Source organism: Chelonia mydas, chromosome 2 (assembly GCF_015237465.2).
Source record: "Chelonia mydas isolate rCheMyd1 chromosome 2, rCheMyd1.pri.v2, whole genome shotgun sequence".
Lineage (NCBI taxonomy): Eukaryota > Metazoa > Chordata > Testudines > Cheloniidae > Chelonia > Chelonia mydas.
In genome coordinates this window covers 4,421,340-4,448,645 of record NC_057850.1, presented here as the reverse complement: position 1 = coordinate 4,448,645, position 27,306 = coordinate 4,421,340, and the positions used below count along the sequence as shown (strand labels likewise).

The following is a 27,306-nucleotide window of genomic DNA, read 5'->3' as shown; positions in this document are numbered from 1 at the left end:
ACCATGCACAACCCTTCGCAGCCAGACACCCACCAGGCCCGGGCAGCATGTGCACCCACCCCCCAGGTGCAGCAATCCCACCCGGAAGGCTGGTGGGGACTCCCCCTCAGGAGCAGCAGTGGCGGGGCTATGACACACAGCAAGCCTCCCAGCAGCGGGGCGGGGGCCGCTTGCTCTGTCCCGTTTCCTCCCTCCCGCCTCTCATAGGACAACCGCGTTCGCAACGTCCCGCCCCCTCATCCCGATTGGGCGGTTGGGTGCCGCCCGGCGGGCTCTGCGCCCGGCCCGACAGGGGGCGCGGTGCGGGGAGGGAGCGGCCGCCGCTCTGTCCCGCGCCTCCCGGGACTCGATGGTGCCCGCCCCCAGACACGGAAGCGCCGTGGCAGCGGGAGGCCCCGGCTCGCTCCGCGAAGGGCCCCGGCGCCCGCGCGCGCGCGGCAGGTGAGAGGCGGCGGCCGGCTCCGGGCGGGCCCCAGCGTCCCCGTCCCGAGCGGGAAGCCCCGCGCCTTGAACTCCTCCCCGCCCCCCAGGACCCCCTCCCCCCGCCTGGGCCCCTCCCCCCCGGACCCTCCCCTCCTCCTCCTCTGGGCCACCCCCGCCTGGGGCCCCTCCCCCCGGGCCCCCCCCTTCTGGGACACCCCCGCCTGGGGCCCCTCCCCCCCGGGCCCCCCCCTTCTGGGACACCCCCGCCTGGGGCCCCTCCCCCCCGGGACCCCCCTTCTGGGACACCCCCGCCTGGGGCCCCTCCCCCCGGGCCCCCCCCTTCTGGGACACCCCCGCCTGGGGCCCCTTCCCCCCGGGCCTCCCCCTTCTGGGACACCCCCGCCTGGGGCCCCTCCCCCCCGGGCCTCCCCCTTCTGGGACACCCCCGCCTGGGGCCCCTCCCCCCCGGGCCTCCCCCTTCTGGGACACCCCCGCCTGGGGCCCCTCCCCCCCGGGCCTCCCCCTTCTGGGACACCCCCGCCTGGGGCCCCTCCCCCCCCGGGCCTCCCCCTTCTGGGACACCCCCGCCTGGGGCCCCTCCCCCCCGGGCCTCCCCCTTCTGGGACACCCCCGCCTGGGGCCCCTCCCCCCCGGGCCTCCCCCTTCTGGGACACCCCCGCCTGGGGCCCCTCCCCCCCGGGCCTCCCCCTTCTGGGACACCCCCGCCTGGGGCCCCTCCCCCCCGGGCCTCCCCCTTCTGGGACCCCCCCGCCGGGGGCCCCTCCCCCCCGGGCCTCCCCCTTCTGGGACACCCCCGCCTGGGGCCCCTCCCCCCCCGGGCCTCCCCCTTCTGGGACACCCCCGCCTGGGGCCCCTCCCCCCCGGGCCTCCCCCTTCTGGGACACCCCCGCCTGGGGCCCCTCCCCCCCGGGCCCCCCCCTTCTGGGACACCCCCGCCTGGGGCCCCTCCCCCCCGGGCCCCCCCCTTCTGGGACACCCCCGCCTGGGGCCCCTCCCCCCCGGGCCCCCCCCTTCTGGGACACCCCCGCCTGGGGCCCCTCCCCCCCGGGCCCCCCCCTTCTGGGACACCCCCGCCTGGGGCCCCTCCCCCCCGGGCCCCCCCCTTCTGGGACACCCCCGCCTGGGGCCCCTCCCCCCCGGGCCCCCCCCTTCTGGGACACCCCCGCCTGGGGCCCCTCCCCCCCGGGCCCCCCCCTTCTGGGACACCCCCGCCTGGGGCCCCTCCCTCTCCAGTCAGGAACACCCCCTCCCCCCATTTGTGACTTTAACAGAGACAGTCTCAGTCTGTGGTGCACCCCTTTCCCTGTAGGGACACCCCCAGAACACCCCCCAGAGAGAATCCCCCAACTGCCACCGGACCCCATTCCCAATGCACTAGGGCCACCCCTTCTCCTGACCCCCCAGCGCTCTGTGTGCTGCAGAAGTGAAAGGTCAGGTAGCTGAGGCCCAGCCGCCAGGGTTTGGTTTTAAGGAAGCCCCTGAATTTACCAGACCTCATCAACAAGGAGTTGGAAAATCCTGTATTTATATGGAAACCTTGAGCTGCCTGTGTCAGGATCCAAATCCTCCAAACAGAGCTGGGAAGTAGGGAGCGATACAGACTAGGAGCAAACATGAAATCATCCGTGCAGTTTGACCGTCCAAAGTATACGGCGTGCCCACAGCAAACAGCCGACAATGGTGCCAAGTCGGGTCTTGACCCTGCAAGGGGTTCTGCTCTGTGCCCACCTGGAGCCCTGTTGAAGTCACTGTGAGCTGCACCAGTGCAGAGGTCCTACGTTAGTCTTAACCGTCATTTCAGTCTTAAGAATCTGGTATGTTACTAACCCAGGCAGTTCAGTGCTGTTTCTAAATGCGTGTAGGGTTTTCACCCGACAATGACAGCACTATTTAAGGAGCCAAACTTAAAAATCGCACCTCTGCCTGAATGTGTTTTTACCAGTATTACTACAAGTAACACATGAGGTTACTGTAACTGAAAGAGATTAGAAGGAATAAATGTTTTATTTTCAGTTTTCTTTTGTGCATTCATTAGTCAGACTTACTGTTTTCCCTTGGAGAGAGAACTTACGGAAAAGTGTTGTAAAACTGCCACGTTAAGCAGGGGGAGTTGGCAAGCGCAGCACCAGAAACTACTTTTAATTCACTTTTTAAACCTGGCTGGATTTCATGTTGGTGTCCCTTTAGCCAGGGTATAAAGCTCGGTGAGATTTTGTTGTGTTAATTTGAAATGGAAGAAAGTACCTTGTATGTGACACGTGGTTTTTCTTGTTCGTGTAACAAGGTGATTGGTCTCCAGATCTTTAAAATGCAGAGTCCCTGACTAAGACTCCATGCATCACAGACTCTGGACACCTCATACACCCACAAAGCATCGCTGTGACTATGATGATACCAGGCTGCTTTGGAAGTGTACTTATGTAGAATATTTGGATGCATGGCTCTGTGTTACCACCTAGAGTGAGCATAGTTCTCACAGTCTTGGATGAGACCTTTGGTGACCAGTAGTGTCCATCTACTTCCTATATTTAATGGCAAGGTTAACCACACTGGCAGGCTTGTGCAGGAGCTGGCAGGACAACTGTCTCACCAGGCGTGGATTGTTCATTGGGTAGAATACCTGTTCAGGTGTCCTGGCCTCCATGAGCACCAGAGGAGCATTGTCTAACAGCCAGATGTTTTGGGTATTGACCAGGGCTGTTGCACAGAATCCCCCAGCCCTTGTTACTTGTGGCACTGTGGGTTTTCACCCAGGGCATTAATGTCTAGATTTGCCACACTATGAATGATGATTTTTAACCCTTTTGAAAATGAACCCGATACCTGGTCACCTTCCAGGTTCTGTATAGCTCTGCCCCTTTCTACTTATTTACCTTTCTGTAGCCTCCCCTTCCCCCTCCTGACTCCTCCAACGTTTTCACTCTCATCTGCCTATGTCAGTCTCTCAATCACCGTCTTCCGCAACCCCCCACCCCCACCCCCAGGCGAGTTTTCACTTCCCTGAACTCATCTGCAAGACTCCTACCCTTGCTAGGCTGCCTGTATGGATCTTGTATAGAAAATCTGGGTAGTTGTTCCCTTTTCTTGATGCCTGTCTCCCCTTAGTCTGTGATCTCCTCAAGACAGGCACGGTCTCTGCTTGTGTGTTTGAAAAGCAGCTAGCACATAAGGGTGCTACCATAAAACATAATAATAATCATGTGCCCTGTGCTGTCCTGTTGTGCTTCTCTAACTTCTCAGGACGGAGTGGAAGTGAAGATGACTACAACAGTTTTACCAGGCAGCCCTCTACCTTCACAAGGGGACGGAAATGTTTATTACATCTTGACAGATGATTTTCCATATGGCAGCAAGCTCTTTCAGGCTGGGAGCATGTGCTTCCTCAAAGAGAGGAATTATTTGCACAGTATCGCCTGTGGCCCGACTTCCACTTGTTACTTGAGGGTCACCATGCTGGATGACGATTCCATAACCACTATCAATCCAGAAATTCTTCAGCCTGTGAAGGAGGAGGAAGCTGTTTTCCTTCTGGCCATCAACATCTTCAATGAGCGCTTGAACTGTTTCCTGGACAGGTGTAGCCTTGAAGCAGCGGTGAAGGCTACAGTGGGTCAACAGGTGGTGGTAGATCTCAACCAACAACAGTTCACTGGCACCATCCGCTACATTGGGAAGATCAACAAGAGCCCTTTGTCCTCCCCGCTCTGTCCGTCCTACTTTGGGGTGGAGTTACAGGTACGGTGATTCAGGGGGAAGGGGGGCTCTTTCTCCCCCCCTCAGTTAATTTTATATAGGCCCAGCGTCTCAGCCCAACGGAAGGGGGTCTGGCCAAGGGCAGTGGACTGGCGTTGTCACCCTGTTGCATCTTATAATCAAACCCCGTGTTCAGGAAAACAAATCTTGTTGCCCTGGAAGTGCTAGTTCTAATCATATTGCACTGAACGTTTAGCCTCTGAATCCTAATAGCAAGGCACTGATTTCCACTGGTAACAGCAGTGTGCCTGGGATCAAAACTCCTGGGTTCCGTTCCTCGCTCCGTTCCAGACTCCCTGTCTGACTCGGGCTTCCCTGTCTCTCTGTGACTCAGCTTCCTCATTGTAAAATGGGGGTGGGTCTATATTCTGATCAAATTGGTTAGTCTCTAAGGTGCCACAAGTACTCCTTTTCTTTTTGTGAATACAGACTAACACGGCTGCTACTCTGAAACCTATAACAGCTCTGTTGTTTGTATTGGGTTGGGAGGGTACCTCATTTCTGACATGAGGACAGGTCACCGTGCCAAGGGTCAGGTGACTTCTCTCTGACTTGTTGCTGCCCAGAATGTAATGTGCCTTTCTGCTGGTTCTTCAGGGTGATGGTGAAGGCAGAGGCCACACTGATGGCACCTATAACGTCTCTGAGTATTTCAAGTGTAAGCAGAACCATGGGCTCTTTCTGCCGCTTAACAAAATCCGGTTTATCCCGGTGCTGGGCGGCGACCCAGCGAGAGAGGAGCCCAAACCGGATGTGGACAAGGTTGTTCCTGTAAAAGCAGGGGACACAATTGGCTTCTACCTGGATGAGGTCTTCAGACAAGGCATAGCTATGGACGTGTACAAGGAGGGAACCCAGTGGCTTGTTAAAGTTTGCCCGGTAAGAGGAACTTGCCTTCATTTTTCGTTGTTATCCTTGCAGCCTGCCTTCTGGTAGGAGCCATATCAAGGTCCTGCACACGTGGTGCTGTTGTAGGGTTTTGTGGAGGGAAGTCTTTGTCTAGGGCAAACAAAATCATTGTTTCCTGTGGGAGACTTTCCTCATCTCACCCCACCACTTACAGATCATGTAGCTGACGTAACCCTCTCTTGCATTGTCACTTACAGGAAGAAGAAGGACCAACAGATGTTTTCAGGGACATCCCTATGGACTCTGTTGTGAAGGAAGGGCTGCTCTCCCCAGGTAAAGCAGCATACAAATACAGCCACCCTACCTGTGTAGAACCCAGCGGATTGGGATTTGCTTTGGGTTGGGTTTTTTCTTTTTCTTTTACCTCATTCTCTGCAATGTGACTGACAAGCCTAACACACAACAGAAGAGTTTTACGTTTTTAAAAGGATGATTTGAGGGCTGGAGAAAATGCCCGACAATGAGAAGCTTAAAGAGCTTAGTATATTTAGTTTATTGAAAAGAAGACAGAGAGGCTACCTGATTACAGCGTATAAATACCTTCCTGGGGAGAAAATACAGGGTACTAAAGGGCTCTTTGTCTATTGGAGAAAGACAGAACAAGAACCAATGTCTGGAAGTTAACGCCAGACAAATTCAAATTAGAAATAAGACACGGATTATTAACAGTGAGGGGATTAACCATTAGAACAAACTACCAAAAGGAAGCAGTGAATTCTCCAGAGCAGTATAAAAGGACCTTAGTTTGGGCTGAGAATCAGTCCCAAGTTTCCTGACTCTCATAAGAATGGCCATACTGGGTCAGACCAGTGATCCATCTAGCCCAGTACCCTGTCTGAAATGGCGGCCAGTACCAGAGTTTAAGGGGGAGCATACAGAACAGCAATTTTGGAGAGAGCCACCCGTCTTCCCCTCCCGGCTTTTGGTAGTCAGAGGTGTAGGGGAGCCCCAAGCGCTATCTTGGCTAATAGCCATTGATGGACCTATCCTCCATTAACTCATCTAATTCTTTTTTTTGAACCTAGTTTTACTGTTGACCATCACAGTATCCTGTGGCTATGAGTTCACAGGTTAATTGTATGTTGTCTGAAAAAGTACTTCCTCTTGTTTGTATTAAACCTACTTCCTATCAATTTCCTCAGGTGACCCCTGGTTTTTGTGATGTTGGAAAGGATAAATAACACTCCTCTAGTCATTTTCTCCTCACCAGTCATGATTTTATAGACCTGTGTCCTCTTCCACCTTAGGCATCTCTTTTCTAAGCTGAACAGCCCTGATCTTTGTAGTCTCTACTCGTGTGGAAGCTGTTCCATACCTTTGATCATTTTTATTGCACTTCTCTGAACCTCTTCCAGTTCCTCTCTACCCTTTCAGTTCTTCTTAGCTGCATACTCATAGATCCGTGTCTGAGAAGCACAGAAACCCTAGGTTGTATTGTTGTTAGGAAAACAACGCTGTGAAATATTCGGCAGCCACTTATTCGAATGAACAAAGATTGACACACACACCCCCACAGCTCTTGCCCACGTTTTATTATGTATATTGTGATTTTTCAGTATTTGAGCCAGACATGGCCCTGGGATCTCAGAGACAAATGAAGCGAGAGAGAAGCGAGAGTGGAGAGGAATTGGAAAGTAGAAAACAATCCCTGGATGTGAACTCCATGGTACAGATCACCTTAGACAAGGGGAATCCAGTCTCTGGAATCATCCGCTGGTTGGGGTACATGCCCAAAATTGAGCACAAAATGGCAGGAGTTGAATTAGTAAGTAGCAAAATTATGTTTCTGTTCTCTAAGAGTACTAAGGTCAGAACTAGCCTGTCTTTTGGGGGTCATGAGCGTGTCTGTTTCCCAGCATGCCCTAGGTTAGGGTGCTAACATTTCACACTGCTTAATTAAAGAGTCAGGGTAGATTAAGCTGGCCTCTCTTGCTGGGATCGTGGATGGGATAATATAGATACTGGGACGCAGACTTTCCTTAGTGGAGGGAGAGGGGGTATATTGGTGAGAGCATGGACCTGGGAGCCAGGACTCCTGAGTTCTGTTCCTAGCCATGCTGTTGGCTCATTGTATGAGCTTGGTCAAGTCTCCTCTCTATCTTTTTCCTCATCTGTTAAATGGGATCATTCTCACCTGCCTGCAGAGGTGTTGTGAGGCTTCATTAGTTATTTGCAAAGTGCTTTGAGATCCTTGGACAATAGCTGTTGGGATTTGGATTCATGAAATTCATTCTGTGCTGACAAAAGGGATGCACTGGTCTAAAATGACAGGTTTCAGAGTAGTGGCCATGTTAGTCTGTATCTGCAAAAAGAACAGGAGTAGTTGTGGCATCTTAGAGACTAACACATTTATTTGAGCATCAGCTTTCGTGGGCTACCGCCCACTTCATCAGATGCACTGGTCTAAAATGTAACTAAACCAAATGAAAAAATGACTCAAAATAAGTACAAAGTTGTATGTAGTTGTCAGGTCATGAAATCCCATCCTAACGTCAGCCCTAGCACAGCCATCAGATATGTGCAGCTTTGACTGCGTGATTTGTTTAATGGTGCGTTTGGTCACATGTAGCATTTCAGTGGATCGTGCCCCCTTGTGGTGAAATTGTTGCTGTTACTCTTTTTCCACAGAGTTCAGAGCAGTGGCCGCGTTAGTCTGTATTCGCAAAAAGAAAAGGAGGACTTGTGGCACCTTAGAGACTAACCAATTTATTTCAGCATAAGCTTTTGTGAGCTACAGCTCACTTCATCGGATGCTTATGCTCAAATAAATTGAAGTGAGCTGTAGCTCACAAAAGCTTATGCTGAAATAAATTGGTTAGTCTCTCAGGTGCCACAAGTCCTCCTTTTCTTTTTCCATAGCTGTGCTCTCAAGCGCCGCTTAGTCTAACTTAGCGGCTTTCAGCCTTTTTTCATTTGCAGACCCCTAAAAAATTTCGAAAGGAGGTGCAGATCCCTTTGGAAATCCTAGACGTAGTCTGTGGACCCCCAGGGTCATTACCAGTGTTCTATGGTAAAGGTAACCTTTTGCAGACCCCTTAGTCATAGTCCACGGACCACAGGTTGGAAACCGCTCATCTAACTCATTCCTAGAAAGCCTGGCCTGGAACTGCTGGTGGATGGATTTCTGTCCTTTTCACAGGATGAAGAGAAGGGGGTCACAGATGGCGAATGGCTAGGCACGCGCTACTTCCACTGCCCCCCAAAGCGCGGCCTCTTTGTGAAGCTTCAGTCATGCCAGCCCGACATGCGCTTCCAGTGTGTGAGCAGCGGCCTCCTGGACCCCAGCACTTCCAGTGAGTTCCCTTAGAAGCTGATGACTCCGGCTAGGACAGGAGGGTCATATGTGGGTCATCTCTGCTAGTCTCTGTGTTGAGAACCAGCATTTTGTGTAAAATTATAATTCTGAGAGTCCAAGGTGCCCCCCTCCATTCCCAAAGAATAGCCCTGACGTATATCCTAGCACAACTAAATCTACTGCACTTTATATTCCCCCACCCGTCCCCATTAGAACTGACTCTAGGACTCATTTTGTTCTGTCCTTCTCTTTCTCATCTCTCCTTCTTCCTTTCACCTTCTGTTTCCTCATTTTCCAGCTATTAGTGGTACAGCCAGGGGACTGGGAGTTGGGACTCCTCGGTTCTGTTCTGACATTTGCCACTGACTTGCTGTGACCTTGGGCAAGTCACTTAAATTCTCTGTTGCCTAACTTTTCCTTTCTGTAAAATGGGGCTGATACTTGCCAACTACACAGGGATGTTGTCACGCTAAAGTTGCTTTAATATCCCCTTGCCACTTGTGTCACCTGCTGGATCTGCCCTTCAGGAGGTTATTTGTGCTGTAATGAAATAGTTATGGGCCACCTGGAATGGTAGGATGACCACACTGGCATGGAGAGGAGGGTGTAGATCTTTGGGACAGAGCTGTGGACCCCACAGAATAACTGCCCCTGCAGGGAAGTACAGATCATGCATCTGCATATTTGCTGCTTTCCTTGAGCTCGAGCAGCACTCCTTCCCTCCCCCAGTATGGTTAGACCAGCTCATCCATACCAAAGCCACGCTGGCAGGAATGCGGTGAATGGGCATTAATTTACCAGCTTCGGTTTCCAGCAGCAGCCCTGAGAATCCCTCCAGCTGGTTGTTGGACGCTTCCAGTGCAGAAGATTTTCTAGGAATGCTTTATACAGAGATCCCATTATCTCAAGCTTACGTTCAGCTCGGTGTCAGGAAACTAGCTCTCTCCACCGTGGGCCCTTTCAGCGTCAGGCGCTTGCTGACATGATGCTGAGGATAGTAGTGGTGGTGTGGATGGCAGGGAATGTGTGGTGGTTAAAAAGTCTAGCGGCTAAACGAGTGATCAGCAAATTTCCCAGAGGTTCCCTCTCATGCTGAGGTTATGGGTCTGTGCTCTGGCAGCAGATTATAGTGGGTAAGTGTGCCAAACAATCAAGTCCCCATCCCAAAGAGGTTACGGTCTAACTGCATGGGGGGTACGGTACAGAACAAACAGAGTGGGTTGTGACCTTTATCGGTGGGCTAGCCCTACAGGAAAGGACCAGGAGGGCAAAGCTGTCCCAAGTGCAAGGGGATGCTAAAAGTAGCAGTTTCTGTTATTTCTGTTGCAGGTCAGATGAATAATCCTCAGGTTCTGGCTAATTTTCCTCCTCTCAGGAATGGCACAGCCGTGCATGTTTTACAAGGGCGCATGAGAGGGATTCAAGGCCACTGCAACTCCTGCTACATGGATGCTGCTCTTTTCAGGTAGGAGGCACTACTCTCCTTTAACCTCATGCCAAATGGCCTCTCTTGACCATCTCCCTCTGTTAAATGAGGTCCGTAATCCAGGGATGATGGTCCTTACTGAGCATCGAATCAGGCAGCTCACCAGGAGCACAGGGATTACACGTAATTTGCACAAAGAGTAGAATGCAATTGCTCTTTAATACAGAGATGCAGTCTGGAGATGACAGGTCCCAACTCCCAATATCCTGAAGGAGAAAGTTCTTAGATGCTAAGCACACACCATTTGTGTGTAATGAAAAATCATAGGTTGCCACATTAGATTATATTACTGGTCCTCTCAAGTCTGGTATGTCATCTCAGGTAAAGGCCAGAAACTGATACTTCAGAGAAACCTCCAGTAATGCACTTACCTGATGGTACAGTGCTGTATGTGGGGGAAAAAATCCCTTAGTGATCCCCAAAAGCAGTCAGTTTTAGCCTTGAAGAATAAGATTTGATTCTCACCCTGCCTAGCTACAAATGTTCCTAAATTTGTCAAACCACAGGATTTCACTCATCCACAATTGATGGAAAACTTTCTCATTTCACGCTGCCCACTTTCACGCATTCTCTCTTTCCATCCCTTACATCTAAAAATTAATAGTAGCTTAGGTACAAAGTGATCATGACTTGATCGCGTTTATAATGTCCAAGTGGAATGAAGTTCAGACCAGTAATATTTATGTTTGGTGCTTTAAAAGGACAAATTTCACAAAGCTGAACACAGTTATGAGTCACATCAGCCAGGAGGAAAAATTTAATCAGAAATATGTGAATGATAATTGAGAGGAGTTTAAGAAGATTTTACTAGGTACTGAAAAAGCCACAACTGAGGAAAAAGGCAGTGTAAAGAGACACAAGGAGAAATGTATGGCCAGCAGAGTTAAGGAGTTTTTTAAGTATGTTAGGAACTAAAAGAATCCTAACAATTATATTGGTCCATTACTCGCTGAAAATGGTAGAATTATCAATACTAATGCAAAAAAAGGCAGAAGTGTTCAATAAATATTTTGCTTTGTATTGAGGAAAAAACAGATGACACAGTCATATGATGTTGATGACACTCTTTCCATTCCACTGGTATCGTGGGAAGATGTCAAACAGCAGCTACTGAAGTTGGAGTTTTTAAAATAAGCAGGTCCAGAGAACTTGGATCCAAGAGTTTTAAAAGAGCTGCCTGGGGAGCTTGCTCAACTGTTAATGTTGATTTTCAATAAGTTTTGGAACACTGGGGAAGTTCCAGAAGACTAAAAAAAAGCTAATGTGCCAGTGTTTTAAAAGGGTAATGGGATGACCCACGTAATTATAGGCCTCTCAGTCCGACATTGATCCCAGGCAAGATAATGGAGCAGCTGATACAGGACTCAATTAACAAAGAATTAAAGGAGGGTAGCATAATTAATGTCAATCAATATGCGTTTATAGAAAATAGATGCTGTCAAACTAACTTGGTATCTTTTTTTGATGAGATTACAAGTTGGGTTGATAAAGGTAATAGTATTGATGTAACGCACTTCTCTAAGGCATTTGAATTGGTATTGCAAGGCATTTTGATTAAAAAAAACTTGAACGATATCAAATTAAGATGGCACACATTCAATGGATTAAAATCCCGCTAATTGATAGGTCTCAAAATGTGTTTGTAAAAGGGGAATCATCATCGTGTGGGTGTGTTTCTAGTGGGATCCTGTAGGGACTGGTTCTTGGTCTTACGCTAATTTAACTGTTTTATCAATGACCTGGAAGAAAGTATAAAATCACCACTGATAAAGTTTGCAGATGACACAAAAATTGGGGGAGTGGTAAATAATGAAGAGGAACAGTCATTGATATCGAGCGAACTACATTCTTTGGTAAACTTGGGCACAAGCAAACGATATGCATTTTAATATGGATAAATGTCAAGCTGTACATCTAAAAACAAAGACTGTAGGCCATACTTACAGGATGGAGGACTCTGGGAAGCAGTGACTCTGAAAAAGATTTGGGGGTGATGGCAAATAATCAGCTGAACATGCGCTCCCAGTGCAACGCTGTGGCCAAACAGGCCTGAGATCCTTGGATGCATAAATGGGGGAATCTCGAATTTAGCACCGGTGCGACCGGTGCTGGAATCATGGGTCCAGTTCTGGTATCCACAGCTCAAGAAAGATGTGGATAAATTGGAGATGGTTTAGAGAGAAGAGTCATGAGAATGATTAAAGGATTAGAAAATATGCCTTATAGTGTTAAATTGATGGAGCTCAATCTGTGTAGCTTAACAAAGAGAATGGTGAGAGGTGACTTGATCACAGTCTATAAGTACGTACATGAGGAACAAATACTTGGTAATGGGCTCTTCAGTCTAGCAGAGCAAGGTCTAACGTGAAACCAATGGCTGTAAGTTGAAACTAGACACATCAGAGGTGTAAATTTTTAACAGTGAGGGTAATTAACCACTCCATTGGAACAGTATTCCAAGGGTCATAGTGGATTCTCCATCACTGGCAATTTTTAAATCAAGATTGGCTGTTTTTTTGTTTGTTTTTGTTTTTAAAGATCTGCTGTAGGAATTATTTTGGGGAAGTTCTATGACCTGTGTTATGATAGGCTTGGAAGGACTAGATATTTATTGGTTAATGTTGGTATAAACGTCCATTTCACCGCACACCCCAACAAAAAAATATTTCCATTGATGTTCATTGAAATTTACTGATAGGCAAAGTAAGACAAATGCGCTTGAGAACTTATTAGAGTTTGATTTAAGGATACCTACTATGTGTGTTTTGCCATGTGATGTTGATAATTTGTGTTTTAATGGTTATAACTTTAGCTTTAACTTCTTGAATCTCAATGTCTACTGTCACTAAATAATTGTCTGGCGCCCCCCCGCCCCCCCCCATTATTTCCTCCAACTGAAAATTCAAGTTGATAAAAATATAAATATCAATGTTTATTTTTATTTTTTATTTTTTATTTCTTTATAATTTTGACAAAATTCTGCTGAGCCTCGCTATAGAGGAGGTCAGATGAGATGATCTCACTGGACCCTTCGGGTCTTGGCATCTGTGACACTGTAAATCTCTCTCTCTTTCTCCCTTAAATCTGTCCATCTCTATCCTGTGTTTCATTTCATAGAATATCAGGGTTGGAAGGGACCTCAGGAGGTCATCTAGTGCAACCCCTGTTTTAAAACAAAAACCACTGCATTATTACCTGATCTCACTGTTACCAACCACTCTCTCTTCCCAGCCTCTTCTCCTGCACTTCTGTGCTGGACTCCATGCTCTTCAAGCCCTCCCTCCCGCCCGAGGGGCACGTCCAGAAGATCCTCCGGGATGAGATTGTGAATCCCCTCCGACGGTGAGTACTATATGTAGGACCACTGGAAGCAGCAAGTCTCTCTTCTGTAAACTCCATGCTGCTACCACCTCCTTCCAGCCAGAATTGGGTCCGTCACGGTTCAGATTAGGGCTGTCGATTAATGGGAATTAACTCGTATGATTAACCCAAAAAAATAATCACAATTACAAAAATTAATCACGACAAAAGAAATTGCGATTTTAATCACACTGTTAAACAATAGAATACCAATTGAAATTTATTAAATACCTTTGGATGTTTTTCTACATTTTCAAATATATTGATTTCAATTATAACGCAGAATACAAAGTCTTTAGCACATCTGACACACAAATATCTTGCGCCACCGGCTACAACAGTGCCATGCGAACACCTGGTCTCACTTTCAGGTGACATTGTAAACAAGCGGACAGCATTATCTCCTGCAACTGTAAACAAACTTGTTTGTCTGAGTGATTGGCTGAACAAGAAGTAGGACTGAGTGGACTTATAGGCTCTAAAGTTTTACATTGTTTTGTTTTTGAGTTCAGTTATGTAACACAACAAAAAAAATCTACATTTGTAAGTTGCACTTTCATGATAGAGTTTGTACTACAGTACTTGTATGAGGTGAATTGAAAATACTATTTGTTTTTTTTACAAAATATTTAATCAAAAATAAATATAAAGTGACCACTGTACACTTTGTATTCTGTGTTGTAATTGAAATTAATATATTTGAAAATGTAGAAAACATTCAAAAATATTTAAATGGTATTCTATTATTTAACAGTGTGATTAATTGCAATTAATTTTTTTAATCGCTTGACAGCCGTGGTTCAGATGCTACTCAGACAAGGAGTATCCTAGAGATTCATATCTCTTGGCCAACTCTAAAGTTCTTCTGCTCTTCCTTCCCACTCATATTAACCCAGCGAATGCTGAGATTGTGGATTTCCTTTGCTAAATGCTGGTGTGTTGTGTACTGGAGCATCATGACTCCATATGTACAGAATGGAGCCAGCCATGTAGATAGTAATGTCCCATTTCAGAGGAATGGCTGAACGGGCCATTACAACTGGTTCCTTAGCCTGCTGGCCTCAGGGCCTCCGGAGGTGGATCTAAGTCTCACTAGAGTTCAGTCCTGGGAATGCTGCAGAGTCCCTGGCAGGAGAAGGCTCTGGAGGGGTGAATAGAGAACTTGGGAGTGGTGTTGACAAGCCTCATCCTACTCTCCTTAGCCAGAAGGGAGGCTGTCATGATTCATGGTTGAAAGTGAGAGGGTTAAAGAAGGGATCCCTGGGGTTCAGAGTTCTCAGTCGAGGTGTTGTGGGAGAGGGAAAGAAATTTATAATTAAAGGCTGGGCCAAGAGACAAGCCCTGCACTGTCACATGAAGGACTTTGATTTAATCTTTGGCCCCGATTTCTTGCTCTTAGGGCTGGGAGTGATTCTGATAAGGGAGCAAAGTCTCCAGGGAGCAAGTAATCCATGTTACTTAAACAGCTGGCTCACAGAAATACTGAAAGGCTCCAAAGGGTTACCTGTGCACTGCCAGGCTGTAAGGCTGGTGACTGAGACATAACCTCATGGTGGGTAGTGAGTATCCACTGGCCTTCATCAAGGATATTTGGTCCATCCCTTTCCTCCCCCGGTGCTTATGGGACAGCAGTGTAGTTTGTTCAGCGCTGCTTGTGGTCGGGCCTCTGGTGCTAACTTCTTGCCTTTCGGGAGGGTGCATCTTTACTTGGATTTTGGCAGGTGGGCTCCATGCTTCACTTGCTGTATTTTCTGCCCTGAGATGTAAGTTTGCCAATGCACAAAGAGCTCATCCCCAGCTTCCCCTCATTCCCAGGAATGGCTTTGTTGCCGCTAATAGCGTGATGCATCTAAGGCAGCAGTTGACGGAGAAGGGCCAGTGCTCGAGCTTTGCCACGTCTGAGAAAGGTAATGTGCTCTCTGCAGATGTCTTATATCAGAGTGGTCTGTCTTATCTTCCCCTTTTCCCAGTCAGGCAACCCTGCAAGCTAGTTTCCTGTCTTCCCCCAGAACACTTGTTTTTAAATAAACGTTCTGCTACCTGGAGAATTCCTCAGACGTGTCAGCTTAGGTTTGGTCATGCAGGAGAGTTCCCCAAGTATGATGGAAAGATTGGAATTGCTAGGTCCCTTCTTGCTGGCCTGTTGCTCAGAAGAAACCACCACCAAAGCAGAATTTGCCCAAGGGGGGTTTCTGTCTGACCCATTGGTATTTGCAGTCTGGCGTTAAACTCTGTAGGCCTGACAAGGGGTGTTAACCACGTTGTCTTTGCCAGATTCCACGTCTCATCATTACATTTTGCTCGCCTAAATTCCTCTGCAGATTTAGTCGGATACAGATTCTTCATCTTCATTTGTTGTTCTTAATTGTTACGTATGTTTGAACAGTTACCACATTCCCATCCAGAGGTAGACAGCCTTATGTCTCTTGCTTGTCTCAGAGATGATATTTGTAAAGTGTTTTAAGATATGCAGAAGAAAGGGGCTGCAGAATGCCAAAGGATTATTGAAATTATTGATGCTACCATCATGGCTGTATAAATATTAAAAAGTAGAAGTTATATTAAATCTTCTGCTCTCATGTCCTGTCATTTACTGAACAGTATTTTAGTTTGATCTGTTTGATATTTTCTTGTATCTTGGCCCAGAGACAGCCCAGACTTTTGCTCTTCTTCCAGTTTCCAGCATTGTCTCTGGTTTCAGTGTCCATTAATGCATTTGGTGCTGGCAGTAAACATCCATCGAGATCTTTCTCCCCAGGCTGTTTGAGTGCAGATGAATGGAGTAAATGTACCTGCAATGCATGAATGTGATTTTTCCCTCAATATAGCTAAGAAATCATTCAGCAGTGAAGGTGTTAAGAGAAATGTGTCCTTTTACTAGGCTTCTGGGCTCTCCTTCTCCCCTATCTCTCTATGGAAGGTTCTTTCGGTATTTACACTGACCATAGAACTTTCAAACTATGAAACTAACCAAGTGTTTTCAGCTCCTAATCAGACCAGCGCCATACCTGGAGTGAGAGAGAAGCAGCTCATTGTGAGGAACACCAGCTCGTATTTGACAGTGCTTTTCCCTTTCTGGAGGAGGTGGGACAGGGAAGTGTGTTGCTTTGGCCTGATCTGTGATTTCTCTCAACTTTCAGATCCCGAGGAGTTTCTCAATCTCATCATGCATCACATCCTGGGAATAGAGCCACTCCTGAAACTGCAGTAAGTTGTCATCTCTCTGTGATCTTACTGATGCAGTGGACTGTGCTGCCCACATCTGAGAACTGGGAGGGAAGGAGGTGACTTGGTCCGTTAGATAAGGCCTGACTGGAGAGGATCGGTGAATTTCCCTTGTTCATGAAGGAGATGGAAAAGTGTGTCACTACTTTGTGCCCATCTATTCTCTGTTGTGACCCTGAATCCCTACCTGCCCATCACACTGTGGTCATATTCCAGGAAGGCTGTATCTGGAAGATGAGAATTATAAATAATTCCCAGATGTGCCACCTTCAGGGAGTGATGAAATGTATAGAGTAATCCCTGGATAAGGTCAATGGTGGCATGAGAAACACAGGGCTTGTCTTCCTAGTCTTCAATAGGTTGGCTGTGGACTAGTATCACAGATACCTCTGAAGGGTCTCGTGTTTCCGGACTGTCAAGTTCGCTGAGAGCCTAGAGCTTCCAAACGGGGAATCCACTGAGTTTAGTCTCAGAAGCCCTGTTTTGTGGGGACTCTACAAAGAGGAGATTTGCTTAGTGTGAGGACTCCCAAAAATACCTGCATTGTTCAGAAGTTTAGACCTGGTTGCCAGCTTTCTGGGTTCCCCGTGGAGGAATGTGCAGTGGCTTGTATCATGGAGCTACTCCATGAAAAGCAGTGCATACAAAGAAGCCTGTCTCACTTCACTCCAACCCTCCTGCTAGGGGCTGCTTAATAGGAATCCTTTCTACACTGTTCCAGCATTGTTGCTTCAGGGGAGCACAAGGATCCTGGAGGATCTTTCACTATTAGTTGCCTTGGAAATGCAGCAAGCTTTGCTTTGCAGTTTTCCAAGCTGCTGGATCACAAAACGGGCACCTTATAACTCGGATATAGGAATCTTCTGGTCACACTGTAAAGCAGCTGACTTACAAGAAAATCAGTGTCTTCTTTTTTAAATTAAAGGGGAAAAAAGTGTGTCTGGCCCACCCATCGCAGAAGAGCAGAATGCAAGTGAGAATGATGCTTCGTCGGTATCTGTCACCCACGGCATTTGTTGGATGTTTCCAGATGACAAATGCTTAGTTTTTTGAAAGCTAGATCTGGGAGCCTCTTGGTGCCAGGGTTGGAGGCTGTCCTAGAAACACAAAGGCTGTGTCCTGTTAGAGCTCTGCCGTCCAGGGCACCAAGGGTACATAGATAGTGCGGAGAGGCAGCCCCAGGGCCCTGACTCTGGAACGTTGCTCCTAGGTCTGGAGGCCAGAAGGAGCAGGAGTGTTACTGTTACCAGATATTCATAGACAAGCAAGAGGAGCTGGTCGTGCCCAATGTGCAGCAGTTAGTGGAACATTCCTTCCTGTCTTCCAATCTCAAGCTAGTGGAGGTGAGTGCAGCGACCCCTTTCGTCTTTCACGTCCGCCTTCATTCCCTGCCCCGTGCACACGACTGCTTGTTAGAATGTTTTACGGCCTATCTCCACAGCAAGGCTGGTTAGCGGATTTATGCCTAGGATCAGAATGCAGCAGAGCCCCCCAGCACACCACCAGAACTGGAGGGGTGCAGTGGAGGATATGAAAGGGGGTATGGACACTTCACGGATAGTGGGCTGTGGAGAACGTGTCATCCAGCTGCCGGGCTGGGGAGCAGGTCCTAGAGGGGATTGTGTGGGCAGGGCAAGGCGTCGTCTCCCCGTGTTTGGTGACTTGCTTTTTTTTTGTCCAGATCCCCTCCTGTTTCATTATCCAAATGCCACGGTTCGGGAAGGAATATAAAATGTTCAGCAAAATCATTCCCTCCCTGGAGCTGGACATCACCGACCTGCTGCTTGACAGTAAGTTCCTGGACACTGGTGATTCGGGGGCTGTCTTGCACGTGGGCACCAAGGCAGGCTCGTTTGGATCCAGGTGGCGAGGCTGGCCTAGCTAGAGTGTAAGTGGTACAGTAAGGGCAGGACTGTGATGTGATTCTTCCGCACAGAGCGGGACTTGCATGGCAGGCGCAGGGGCCAGAGCATACTGACTTCCTGTCACACAACTACTGCTGACATTTGTGTTCTCACTGCAGGTCCCCGGGAGTGCTTTGTGTGCGGGGACATAGCCACCCAGGAGTGTTCCGAGTGCTTCAAAGACAAGATGTTTGCAGTTACCGGGATGAAGCAGTACTGCAAGTCCTGCTGCAGACAGGTATCCAGTTTCCCCCTCCATGTGTTTACTGATTCCCCAGGAGGCAGATCACAGACTGAAACCTCTGGCTTCCCTTGTGTTCTCTGCAGCCAGTCAGGTGGGAGGCTCCTTCCTAGGCAGACCAGCAGTGCTGACTGGATCAGTCGCGCAGGGTAGTTGCCGCAGGATCATGAACTTGCACATACATGGCCCCTCATCCATGTGTTTTACCACGCTGGGGCCCTGATTCTGGGCAGGCTCTGAGGGAAGAGCCTTTCCACTTCCTGCAGCACCCTCGCTTCTCCTTAGAGGTCCCCATCCGAGCGCTGCCCAGGATTAGTAGCTGGGTCTGTCAGGATATGCTCAGATGGAGAACACGGCCTGCTGCGGTGTGTGTCAGTGGGGCTGAAGAGTGGTAATAATCAAGACTGTGGCAGGCAGCATGCTGCAGTCTCCTGGCACATGGGAAAGACCCAGCTGAGGAACTGAGCGGAAAGCAGGTGACCTCAGAACGAATTGGTGACCGAATGCCAGCCTGTCCCCAGACACCTCCTCTTTCCCTTTAGGGTAGGTGTATATAAAGTTGCGGTAGCCCTGCTGACTCGCCAGTGCCCCCTGTTGTCTGTCCCCAGGCTCATTCTCATTACCGGCGCAAAGCACACAGGCCGACAAAACTGCATATCCCTGAGGAGTTTCAGGGCAGGAGCCCCATGGACAGCCCCCGAATCCCACGGGAGAGGATGGAGCTCTTCGCAGTGCTCTGCATAGAGACCAGTCACTATGTCTCCTTTGTGAAGTACGGGCCGGAGAAAGAGAACTGGCTGTTCTTCGACAGCATGGCTGACAGGCACGGTGAGCAGGGGCTCCGCTCGAAGTGGAGGCTGGCCGGCCCTTTGCACCTGGATGACCCCATTCAGGAATTGCAGTCCCAGCGCACAACGGTTTTGAGTAATTTTTCCACAGATCTGTAATGTAAAATAGGAGGCCTGTGTCCAAACTCCATTGGGTCTGTCTGCTGGGAAGCATGGAAAGGTGTCACTTCAGTAATACGTAAAACTACTCCCTACGCAGCATTGCAAATGAACGTACCGTTTTACAGGGAGCTTAGCGCTGGTGAATGGTGCTGGCTTGACAGCTCAGGAGGCTGACACCCTCTGTGTAACTGTAGAACAGGTAGTGGCCAAGCACGCTGCCCCACCACTGGCCACCAGTGCGCTTCAAACCTCAGCTAGAGGGACTCTTTTTCTAGGCGTGCAAAGACAGTCCTTCGCCTAATCAGTCCTTGGCCTCTCTGCTGACACTGCCAACTGGGGGCCCAGTTAATGCCACTTGCTCTAGTTTTCCTTTGTGCTGTAGACACCTGTCCCCTGGGAACTGAGACTTGGGCTCACCCCCCCCTCCCCCCTCTCTCTCTCATATTCAGGTGATGAGAATGGCTTCAACATTCCCATTGTAACGCTGTGCCCTGAAGTTGCCAAATACTTGCAGCTGCCAGTGGCAGCACTGGCTATGGAGCAGCCCCGGGACATGGAAGGCGTGGCCAAACGCCTCTTCTGTGATGCCTACATGTACATGTACCAGAGCAAGAAGATGGCACTTTACAAATGACACCAGCCTGGGCTGGGAGAGACCCAGCTACTCCCGTGCGGAGCCGTGAGACACTGGAAGTGGGGGCTTGGTTCAAACCAGACTGTAGCTGCCTGCAGCTGCTAATTGAGAAAACCCAGCCAGAGTCCAGGTCAAGTGACCTTTCAGTTTTGCCTCTGCTAACCTCTTCCGAACTCGAGCGTCAGACTCTTGATAAGAGCAGCATTCAGTGGTGGAAAGCCTGTGGCTGGCTTTAGTCGAGTGACAGTTTGGACCTTCTGCAGATCCACACTCTGAACCACTGTTTACACTTTCACATATCCTGAGTGAGAGAACTTCACCTTCATCCCATTCCCCTGCCCACTCCTCAGATTTCCATCATCCTTCCTTCTCCAGACCCTCTCTACAGCTCTGGGCCCACCAGAACCCCTCCAGCCTTCCCTTGTCCCAGTTAACTCTTCCCCAAAGCTCAGGAATCAAGAAGCCCAAGTCAAGGCATGAGTTGTGACTCTCAGATTTTCAATAGAGCTTAAGAGAACTGCACGAGGCCTCTGGGTGACATCTCAGCTCATGGGCTTCCTGAATGTAAATGCAAAAGTGCCTCCTAGATGGTCAGGAGTCAAACATCTCAGGAAGGGAATTGTGCTCAGATCTGCACTAAATTCTGGGGTATGTGACTATGATGCTGAGGTCCCGGTAACGGGCTGTTTTGAACATCCCCATTCCCTGGTCGCAGACCTGCACTTCCTTATTTATAACTCCCTTGTGTTCCTTTACTCCCCCTGTTCAGCAGTAATGTCTCTGACATGCTGCTTAACAGCCGTAGCACTTTTTGTTGGAAGTCCCCTCTTTTTAGACATGGTTTGACTTGAAGCTTTGTGTCGCTACTTCAAGCGGCACTTTGAACAAAAATATAATTTTAAGAACAAAACTGGGACAGATACAGTCAAAACCAGCATAGGAATGTCCTCCCCCAACGGCTGTGTGATTGCTCGGTGTGTGGCTTTCTTGCTGGAGCTCATCATTTTAAAACTCATTGCTCTGGTTTCCAGAGATCCATGTGGAACAGCGAGAACCAAACAAACCTCCCAGCAAAAATGCTTTTTAAAAGTGAACACGTTCAGGTTTTCTGCCCGTAACAGGACTAAAGGTAAGAATCTTTATGGGGGCCGTTGTTGGCTTTTAACTTTTTTAAAACAGCAAAGTTAACCTTTGCAAATTTGGTACTGAGCCTGCAGCAAAGTTTGTGTTCACCTAATGCTGGTAGGAGGCCCCTAGGAGAGCCTGTGCTATGAACCAGGTTGCCGAAACTTCGCCCAACCAAAGTCCACATGGACAACTTGTCAAGAAGCTGAGGGGTGCCCCGAAGGGGTGTAGAACAGGTAGCTGATTGCAGCTGCCCTCTTATACATGTGGCGTGGCAGCTGCAATTCACAGCATGTAACACTATCTTGATCTGAGTAACCTGTCTGTGTGGGTCAAGCTGGGCACAGATGGGGGAAGTCATGGTTCATTGCACAATGGGTTGCATTTGGCCCATCTCTTGCCACTCTGTTGTTAACCAGTGCAGTGCTAAATATGAGTGTTAGCTGATAAAAGCCTGTTGAGTTAATATGCCAGTTTGAGCACATTCTTCTGTTTCCATGTGGAGGGCCCCTTTCAGCTGTTGGGAAAATTATCCACATAACGAGCTTGGATTTGCCAAAAGGCCTTGAGAACGACAGCAAATGCTGTTATCTTAGCTGGCTTTCCAAACAAGCACAGAAACCTGAGAGTGACTGACGCAAGCCAGGAAATTCAGAGTGAGGCTGATGCCCCTTCTCGACTCAAAAACATCACCCTTGATTTTGAAGTTTTCATCCTTAGGGGCTGATCCTGACCAGTGCTGAGCACCTATAATTCCCATCGCCATGGGGTTTGTGGGTGCTCTGCCCCTCTCAGCATCACCTGCTATTTAAATCCGTGTTAGATCCTATGTTTGCCCCATGCCTGGGAGCGAAGCTTTTGCGGTTTCTAAGGTAACAGTAATAGTGTTAGTTTAGTGTTGTACAGCACATGGGCTCCAGGAGTACAGGAGGTGTGAAAGCCTCCAGCAGACCCCGGCCCCAAATATCTTCTCCCGTATAGCTGGTTTCTGTTAACATATCAGGGATGTGTTCTCCAGGTGCCCTGTGCTTCTCTTGCCTCTTAGCTGGTCTTGTATGAACTTCAAGTTCCTCCACTTGCTCCCAGCTCCACCATGGCTAATTCGGTGCTTCTGTCTGAGGAAGTCAGGAGAGCTTTGGGCCACAGGGCTCCCTCAGCAATGGGATTCCTTTAGCCAACCCACCTCCTCACTTTTATCCTTCTTGTTCACTGCAGTTATGTCTCTGGCAGGAAGATCAAACTTCCTTAAAGTGTTGGTTGCTGGGTTCTCCCGCTCTCTAATGTAAACTTGCTCTGATTAATGCCCTGTTAACTATAGAGCAGTAGAAACCTCTTTGTCTGCTCTCTTTCAAAGCCATGAGGAACTGTTCTGGCCCAATTTCCATATGGCATTTCTTAACAGCTCTGGCCTCTTTTCTCAGGTATATCGTGTGCTGGGGTTCTGTGTCTCAAGGAGCCATCCTGTGGTTTCTTAGGGTGCGAGTTAGCTCTTCTGGGATTTTACAATGTAAATGGTGACTATCGGATGATTTTTACTTCGGATATTTATGTGATTTGTTTCTCTTTATATTTCTAAGCATAAGACACCTTTTTTTAATTGTCAGAAGTGCCTTCTTGACGTGATATAGATCCTGCACAGGGGACAGAGCAAGCCATGCTTTCTAAAAGAGCTGATCCAGGGCACATCCTTAAGCTCTGTAGAGTTTCCACGGTTTTCTCCCCCCCCCCCCCCCATGCATATTGCAAAAATACCAAAGCAGCTTTCAGCACTTTTGAAATGAATTTCTCTGATCAGGACAAGAGTTAGTGGGATGCACAAATCCAGTCGGATTTCCCTCCATTCATTGTGCATTAGGAACGTCCATCAGTAAGTCAATGCAGTATCCTAAAAACTAAAGGTGGAAAGGTTTTAGTGCCAGAACAAGTGGAAGCCATTCATTTTTGCCTATGGATGCTGCATGATTTGTGACATGTCACACTAGCTCGTAACACTGGGAAAGTCCAGACTCCGGGTATCAGATTGACTTCACTTGGAATAACCCAGTCGCTGCTCTGATGCCTGATAAGTCAGATAGGAATAATGTGCATTGGCCTCCCTCAGTGCTCCCGTTCTAGTATATTGCTTGGTTGATGTTTTCTGTACTGTTTAAACCTCTGTATATTTTACAGATTTGTTTCTGTTCTTTGATGATTGATGTGTATGCCTCTTCTTTTAGTGGTTGCTGTAACTTTGCCTTAAACTGATTTGGGGAGAAGAATACTGGGTCTGATTTTTTTCAGGCAATGCAATTAATTATACCAGTTCAATTTGACTATGTCTTCAAATAGAGCCATTGGCTTGAGTGCTGGTGTGCTTGTTCTTCAATCAGCCGCTTTCCCAGAGTGGGGCTAAGGGGGTCATATTGTCCCCTATTGGTGGGAGCACAGCTAGAGTCAGAGCAGGAGCTCTCTGTCATAGTGGGGGTTGCTTTTCCCTCTCCGCTCCCCCGTCCACTCCTATAGTGTTCGGGTGATTCAGGAAACTAGGCTCCCAAGCGAAGTGTGGGCATCTGACAGTACGGAGCTAGGAGCCATTTATGTGTCAAACTCCCCAGACTAACAGCCACCCTGGTCTTTGTGAATAACCCTGAGCAAACTGGCTGTATCTAAGGGTTCAGAGGGGTCAGGGATTGGGAAGCAGGAGGAGATAGTGGACAAGGAAGGGGTGTAGAAGACTGAGGAAAAGGGAAGGAAAATATAGGGCTGGTGAAGGGACAGGAGGCTTGAGGAGACTGAGTGGGGCAGGATGGAGGACCTGGTCAGGAAAAGCTGAGATTCCCCACTAGCTGGTGAGCCTACACGTGCTGGTGCTTAGAACAAATCTCAGGGGAATCCTAGACCAGTTCTCCAGGTGGTAGCCCCTCCCCTAATTGTTCTGGCTCCTGCTCTCCGATAGCTTTGCTTCTCAGACCCCTCACTCTCTGCGCCTCTGCAGGGCGATCCCAACCAGCTGGGCTCCAGGAGTGGGTTAGTGCTAGGACTGTTCTTGGATTCATTGGCCCTTCTACTTGAGGGTCCCTTCTTGCATTACAGCCTGAGCCTGGACCTCATGCTGCTGCTGCTTCTGCCCCCTCCTACCCCCAATGTCAACACTACCCCTGCTGGAACCCTTTTCTTTCCTCCTGCTTTCCCCCAGCTCCATTCCAGTAGCTGTCCTGCTGGTGGGTCTTCGGCCGTGCTGGATAGCAGGGAGCACCACTGTGGGCTGTGAGGTTCATCCCCTGCAGGGATCCCCGATTGCTGCCGTACCACTGCTCTGACTCCTCTTTAGAGACCCCCTTCTGCCAGCCAGGCCTCAACCCCCAACCTGGTTCAGTTGGTTAGCCTTCCCTCCACCCCCACTTCCTGACATAGGGATGCAGCAGTGGCTGGTATTGGCTTCCTTGCATCAAGCCCAGGAGCAGATCTACATGGGGTGTGGCCAGTAGGGGCCTAAAGCTCTTCATCTGTTTGAGAGGCTCTTCTAAGGCTTCCAGCAGCAGAGAGGGGAGAGGGCTTGTAAGGGGAAGCAGGCCTACTGGTAAAGGGGATGGAGAGAGGTGGTGCTGGGTTAGTTCTGCACCTGGGCCAATCCACTCCCTATTAGGGCTCTAAAGGGCCAGACAGCTTTTCAAAGGCCAGCTTTGTCTCTCCACTTGCAAACCATTGCACCTGACTTACTAGATCTGTAACCCTTTCCTTTGCCAAGGACCAGCCCGTGTCCCCTTCATATAAACTCTTACCCTTGCCTTTTAAACTGCTTTCACCAAGAGGCTCGGGTCTGGGAAGAGAGGCTTGAGAGGGGATCCATCCAGGCCACACAGATCCACATGCTGCTAGCATAAGACTCCACAAGGGCAAAGCTGGGAGTGGTTTGGATCAACACCCTGTAGGAACATGGCAGGCTCTGGGGGGTTTCTTAAACTGACACCATTGTTTTCATCCCAGCTGCTGTTATCTGTATCAGGCCTACAGTGTGCTTGGAGAGCTGGAGAATCTGGCCTCCCAGTAGGGAAGGGGCCTTCCAGCCTGGACAGACAGCCTTGTGGCTGGCAGACGGCCCTGCCCCAAGCTTGCTTCACCATTGACAACTCCTTCCTCCACAACTCTCTGCCCTTCTCTCCCAATTTTAAAAAGCACTTTTTAAAAACTACTTCACTGCAGAGCTGTAGCAATGGAGTTCTTGCCCTTCTCTGGGCCTCTCTATCCAGATAGCGAAGCAGGACCCCATGGCTGAGAACTCCTGGGGCAGGGCACCATTGGCTGCCGCTATACTGCCATTCCCTCCTTCCCTGCTCTGAAAACATGTCTGACTTATACTGTGGCAGTGTGCAGCTGCTGTACACAAAACAAAACCTAGAGCATGTACTTCTACTCCAGCCCCATCACAGTTATTTCCTTCTGCAGTGCAAGGCCCCGGGCTCTCCGGTGGAGGAGGCAGGCCATGTGTGCTTTACAAATATAGTTATTTGTTTCCCAATCCACACCCGCCCCCCCAAGCAAATATTCTGCTCCCTGGCAGCCTCTTGGAGAAGAGAGAGGCCTGACTTGCTCCTCTAGCCAGCCCATCCAACCCATGGCTCTTAACACCTGACCAGGTCTCGCATCCTGCTCCCTGCTGTTTGGAAGTTAGGTTGAAAATGAATTCTACATCATAGGGAAAAATTGAACCACGTGCAAAAGTAGGAAGAGATCACACGAAAAACAGAATTCAGGCACCACCATGTATTTATAGTAAAAAGAGTTTAGTTATCAAAGTAACAAGGTAAAAAATTCTGAACACCAACTGTGCTCTACAGCTGCATGCAGTCACAGAGCAACTGACACCTTCCTCAGACACACAAATTGTTAGTGAGCAGAGTAGAGACAAAGCCCAGGAACAGGCTCAGACGTATTCACATCTATTACAACGGCCTCACTAGCTGGGCTGAGTAAAGTCAATGGACCAGAGTCCCAGGGCTACTGGAGTCTGTGGCTGCTTTCAGGAATCTCTGGGGCTGGTCCCCTCAGTCTCTCCTCCTGTCTCCACCTCGCTGCTCCCCGGCTCGTTTCCCTCCGCCGCCAGGTTCCCTTCTCCTGCCTTCACCCCCGGGCAGACGCTGATGGGAACGGCTCTCCCTTCGGCAGCTGGCAGGGCCAGAGGCGGCGCCTCGATGCAGAGCTGCCCGTCCTGGGACAGGGAGCAGAGCAGGGCCTGCACGTCCACGGCTTCCGGCAGGAGCGTTTCTCGGCGGATCTCTCTGTACTCGTGGGAGCGGACTCCAGCCCCCGACTCCGTTTTCTTCTCCTGCTTCCCCGTCACCGTCAGCTTCCTCCCGGCCAGTCTCACCATCAGCTCAGCTGGGGAGAAGCCGCTCACGTCCAGGGAGAGCTGGTACTTCTCCTTCCCCGGCGCCCGGGCCCCGGGCTCCTTCCCCGCACCCTCGGCCAGGGACCGGCCGCTCTGCCTTGGCGTCGCCCTCCCCCGGCCTCCCCCGCGGAGAAGGGGATGAGCCAGCAGGAGGGAGGGTCTCATTCGCTCCATCTCCTCCAGGGGCGTCGGCAGGTCCCCCACCAGCTGGCCCCAGAGGCTGGGGGGACCCGGCCCCACGAGGCTGGACACGGGGCCACAGCTCGGCCACAGCCACACTGGGAGCGGGAGCATCCTGCCCGGGCCTGGAGCCGCTGGGCCGAGCTCAGCTGCCGGGACGCTGCTGCTGCTGGAGCCGCCTGGACCGGGCTCCCTGCCGGGCTGCTGCTGCCTGGCTCCGGCGGCCCCAGCGCCGCCCTTTATACCGCGCCGGGCGCTTCGGGAACCTGCCGGTCCGGCTGGGGGCGGGGCCTGGCTCTGCTCGGGCGGGGCGGGGCTGGGGGCGGGGCTGCCGGGCTGGGCTTTGCTGGATCCTTCCCGATCCCGCTGGGGCAGGGAGGGGGCGGGCGGGTCTCAGCGCCGGGGCAGAGGCTTGGCCGGGCGGTGCCGCCG

The 27,306-nt window shown here is 49.8% G+C and overlaps 2 protein-coding genes across 4 annotated transcripts; one reads left to right on the top strand and one right to left on the bottom strand.

Moving 5' to 3' along the window:
• Window positions 1-279: 279 nt before the first annotated feature.
• Window positions 280-23,638, top strand: LOC102946483 (ubiquitin carboxyl-terminal hydrolase CYLD). Of its 3 annotated transcripts, none has more exons than XM_037891883.2 (15): window positions 280-441; window positions 3,685-4,179; window positions 4,795-5,076; window positions 5,304-5,379; window positions 6,663-6,871; window positions 8,246-8,399; window positions 9,731-9,866; window positions 13,119-13,229; window positions 15,063-15,154; window positions 16,388-16,454; window positions 17,683-17,815; window positions 18,154-18,262; window positions 18,496-18,614; window positions 19,226-19,445; window positions 20,017-23,638. In XM_037891883.2, the coding sequence occupies exons 2-15, from the start codon at window positions 3,703-3,705 to the stop codon at window positions 20,199-20,201; spliced, it is 2,370 nt and encodes a 789-aa protein (XP_037747811.1). In that variant the 5' UTR covers window positions 280-441; window positions 3,685-3,702; the 3' UTR covers window positions 20,202-23,638. The 3 variants fall into 3 exon arrangements, with proteins under 3 accessions (XP_037747811.1, XP_043394903.1, XP_043394904.1); XM_043538968.1 differs by having other exon boundaries at window positions 290-437; XM_043538969.1 differs by lacking the exon at window positions 280-441 and adding an exon at window positions 2,237-2,258.
• Window positions 23,639-23,883: 245 nt separating this feature from the next.
• On the bottom strand, window positions 23,884-27,023 carry LOC119565538 (heat shock protein 30C-like). Its single transcript, XM_037891892.2, has one exon. The coding sequence runs from the start codon at window positions 26,986-26,988 to the stop codon at window positions 26,326-26,328; it is 663 nt and encodes a 220-aa protein (XP_037747820.1). The 5' UTR covers window positions 26,989-27,023; the 3' UTR covers window positions 23,884-26,325.
• Window positions 27,024-27,306: the final 283 nt, after the last annotated feature.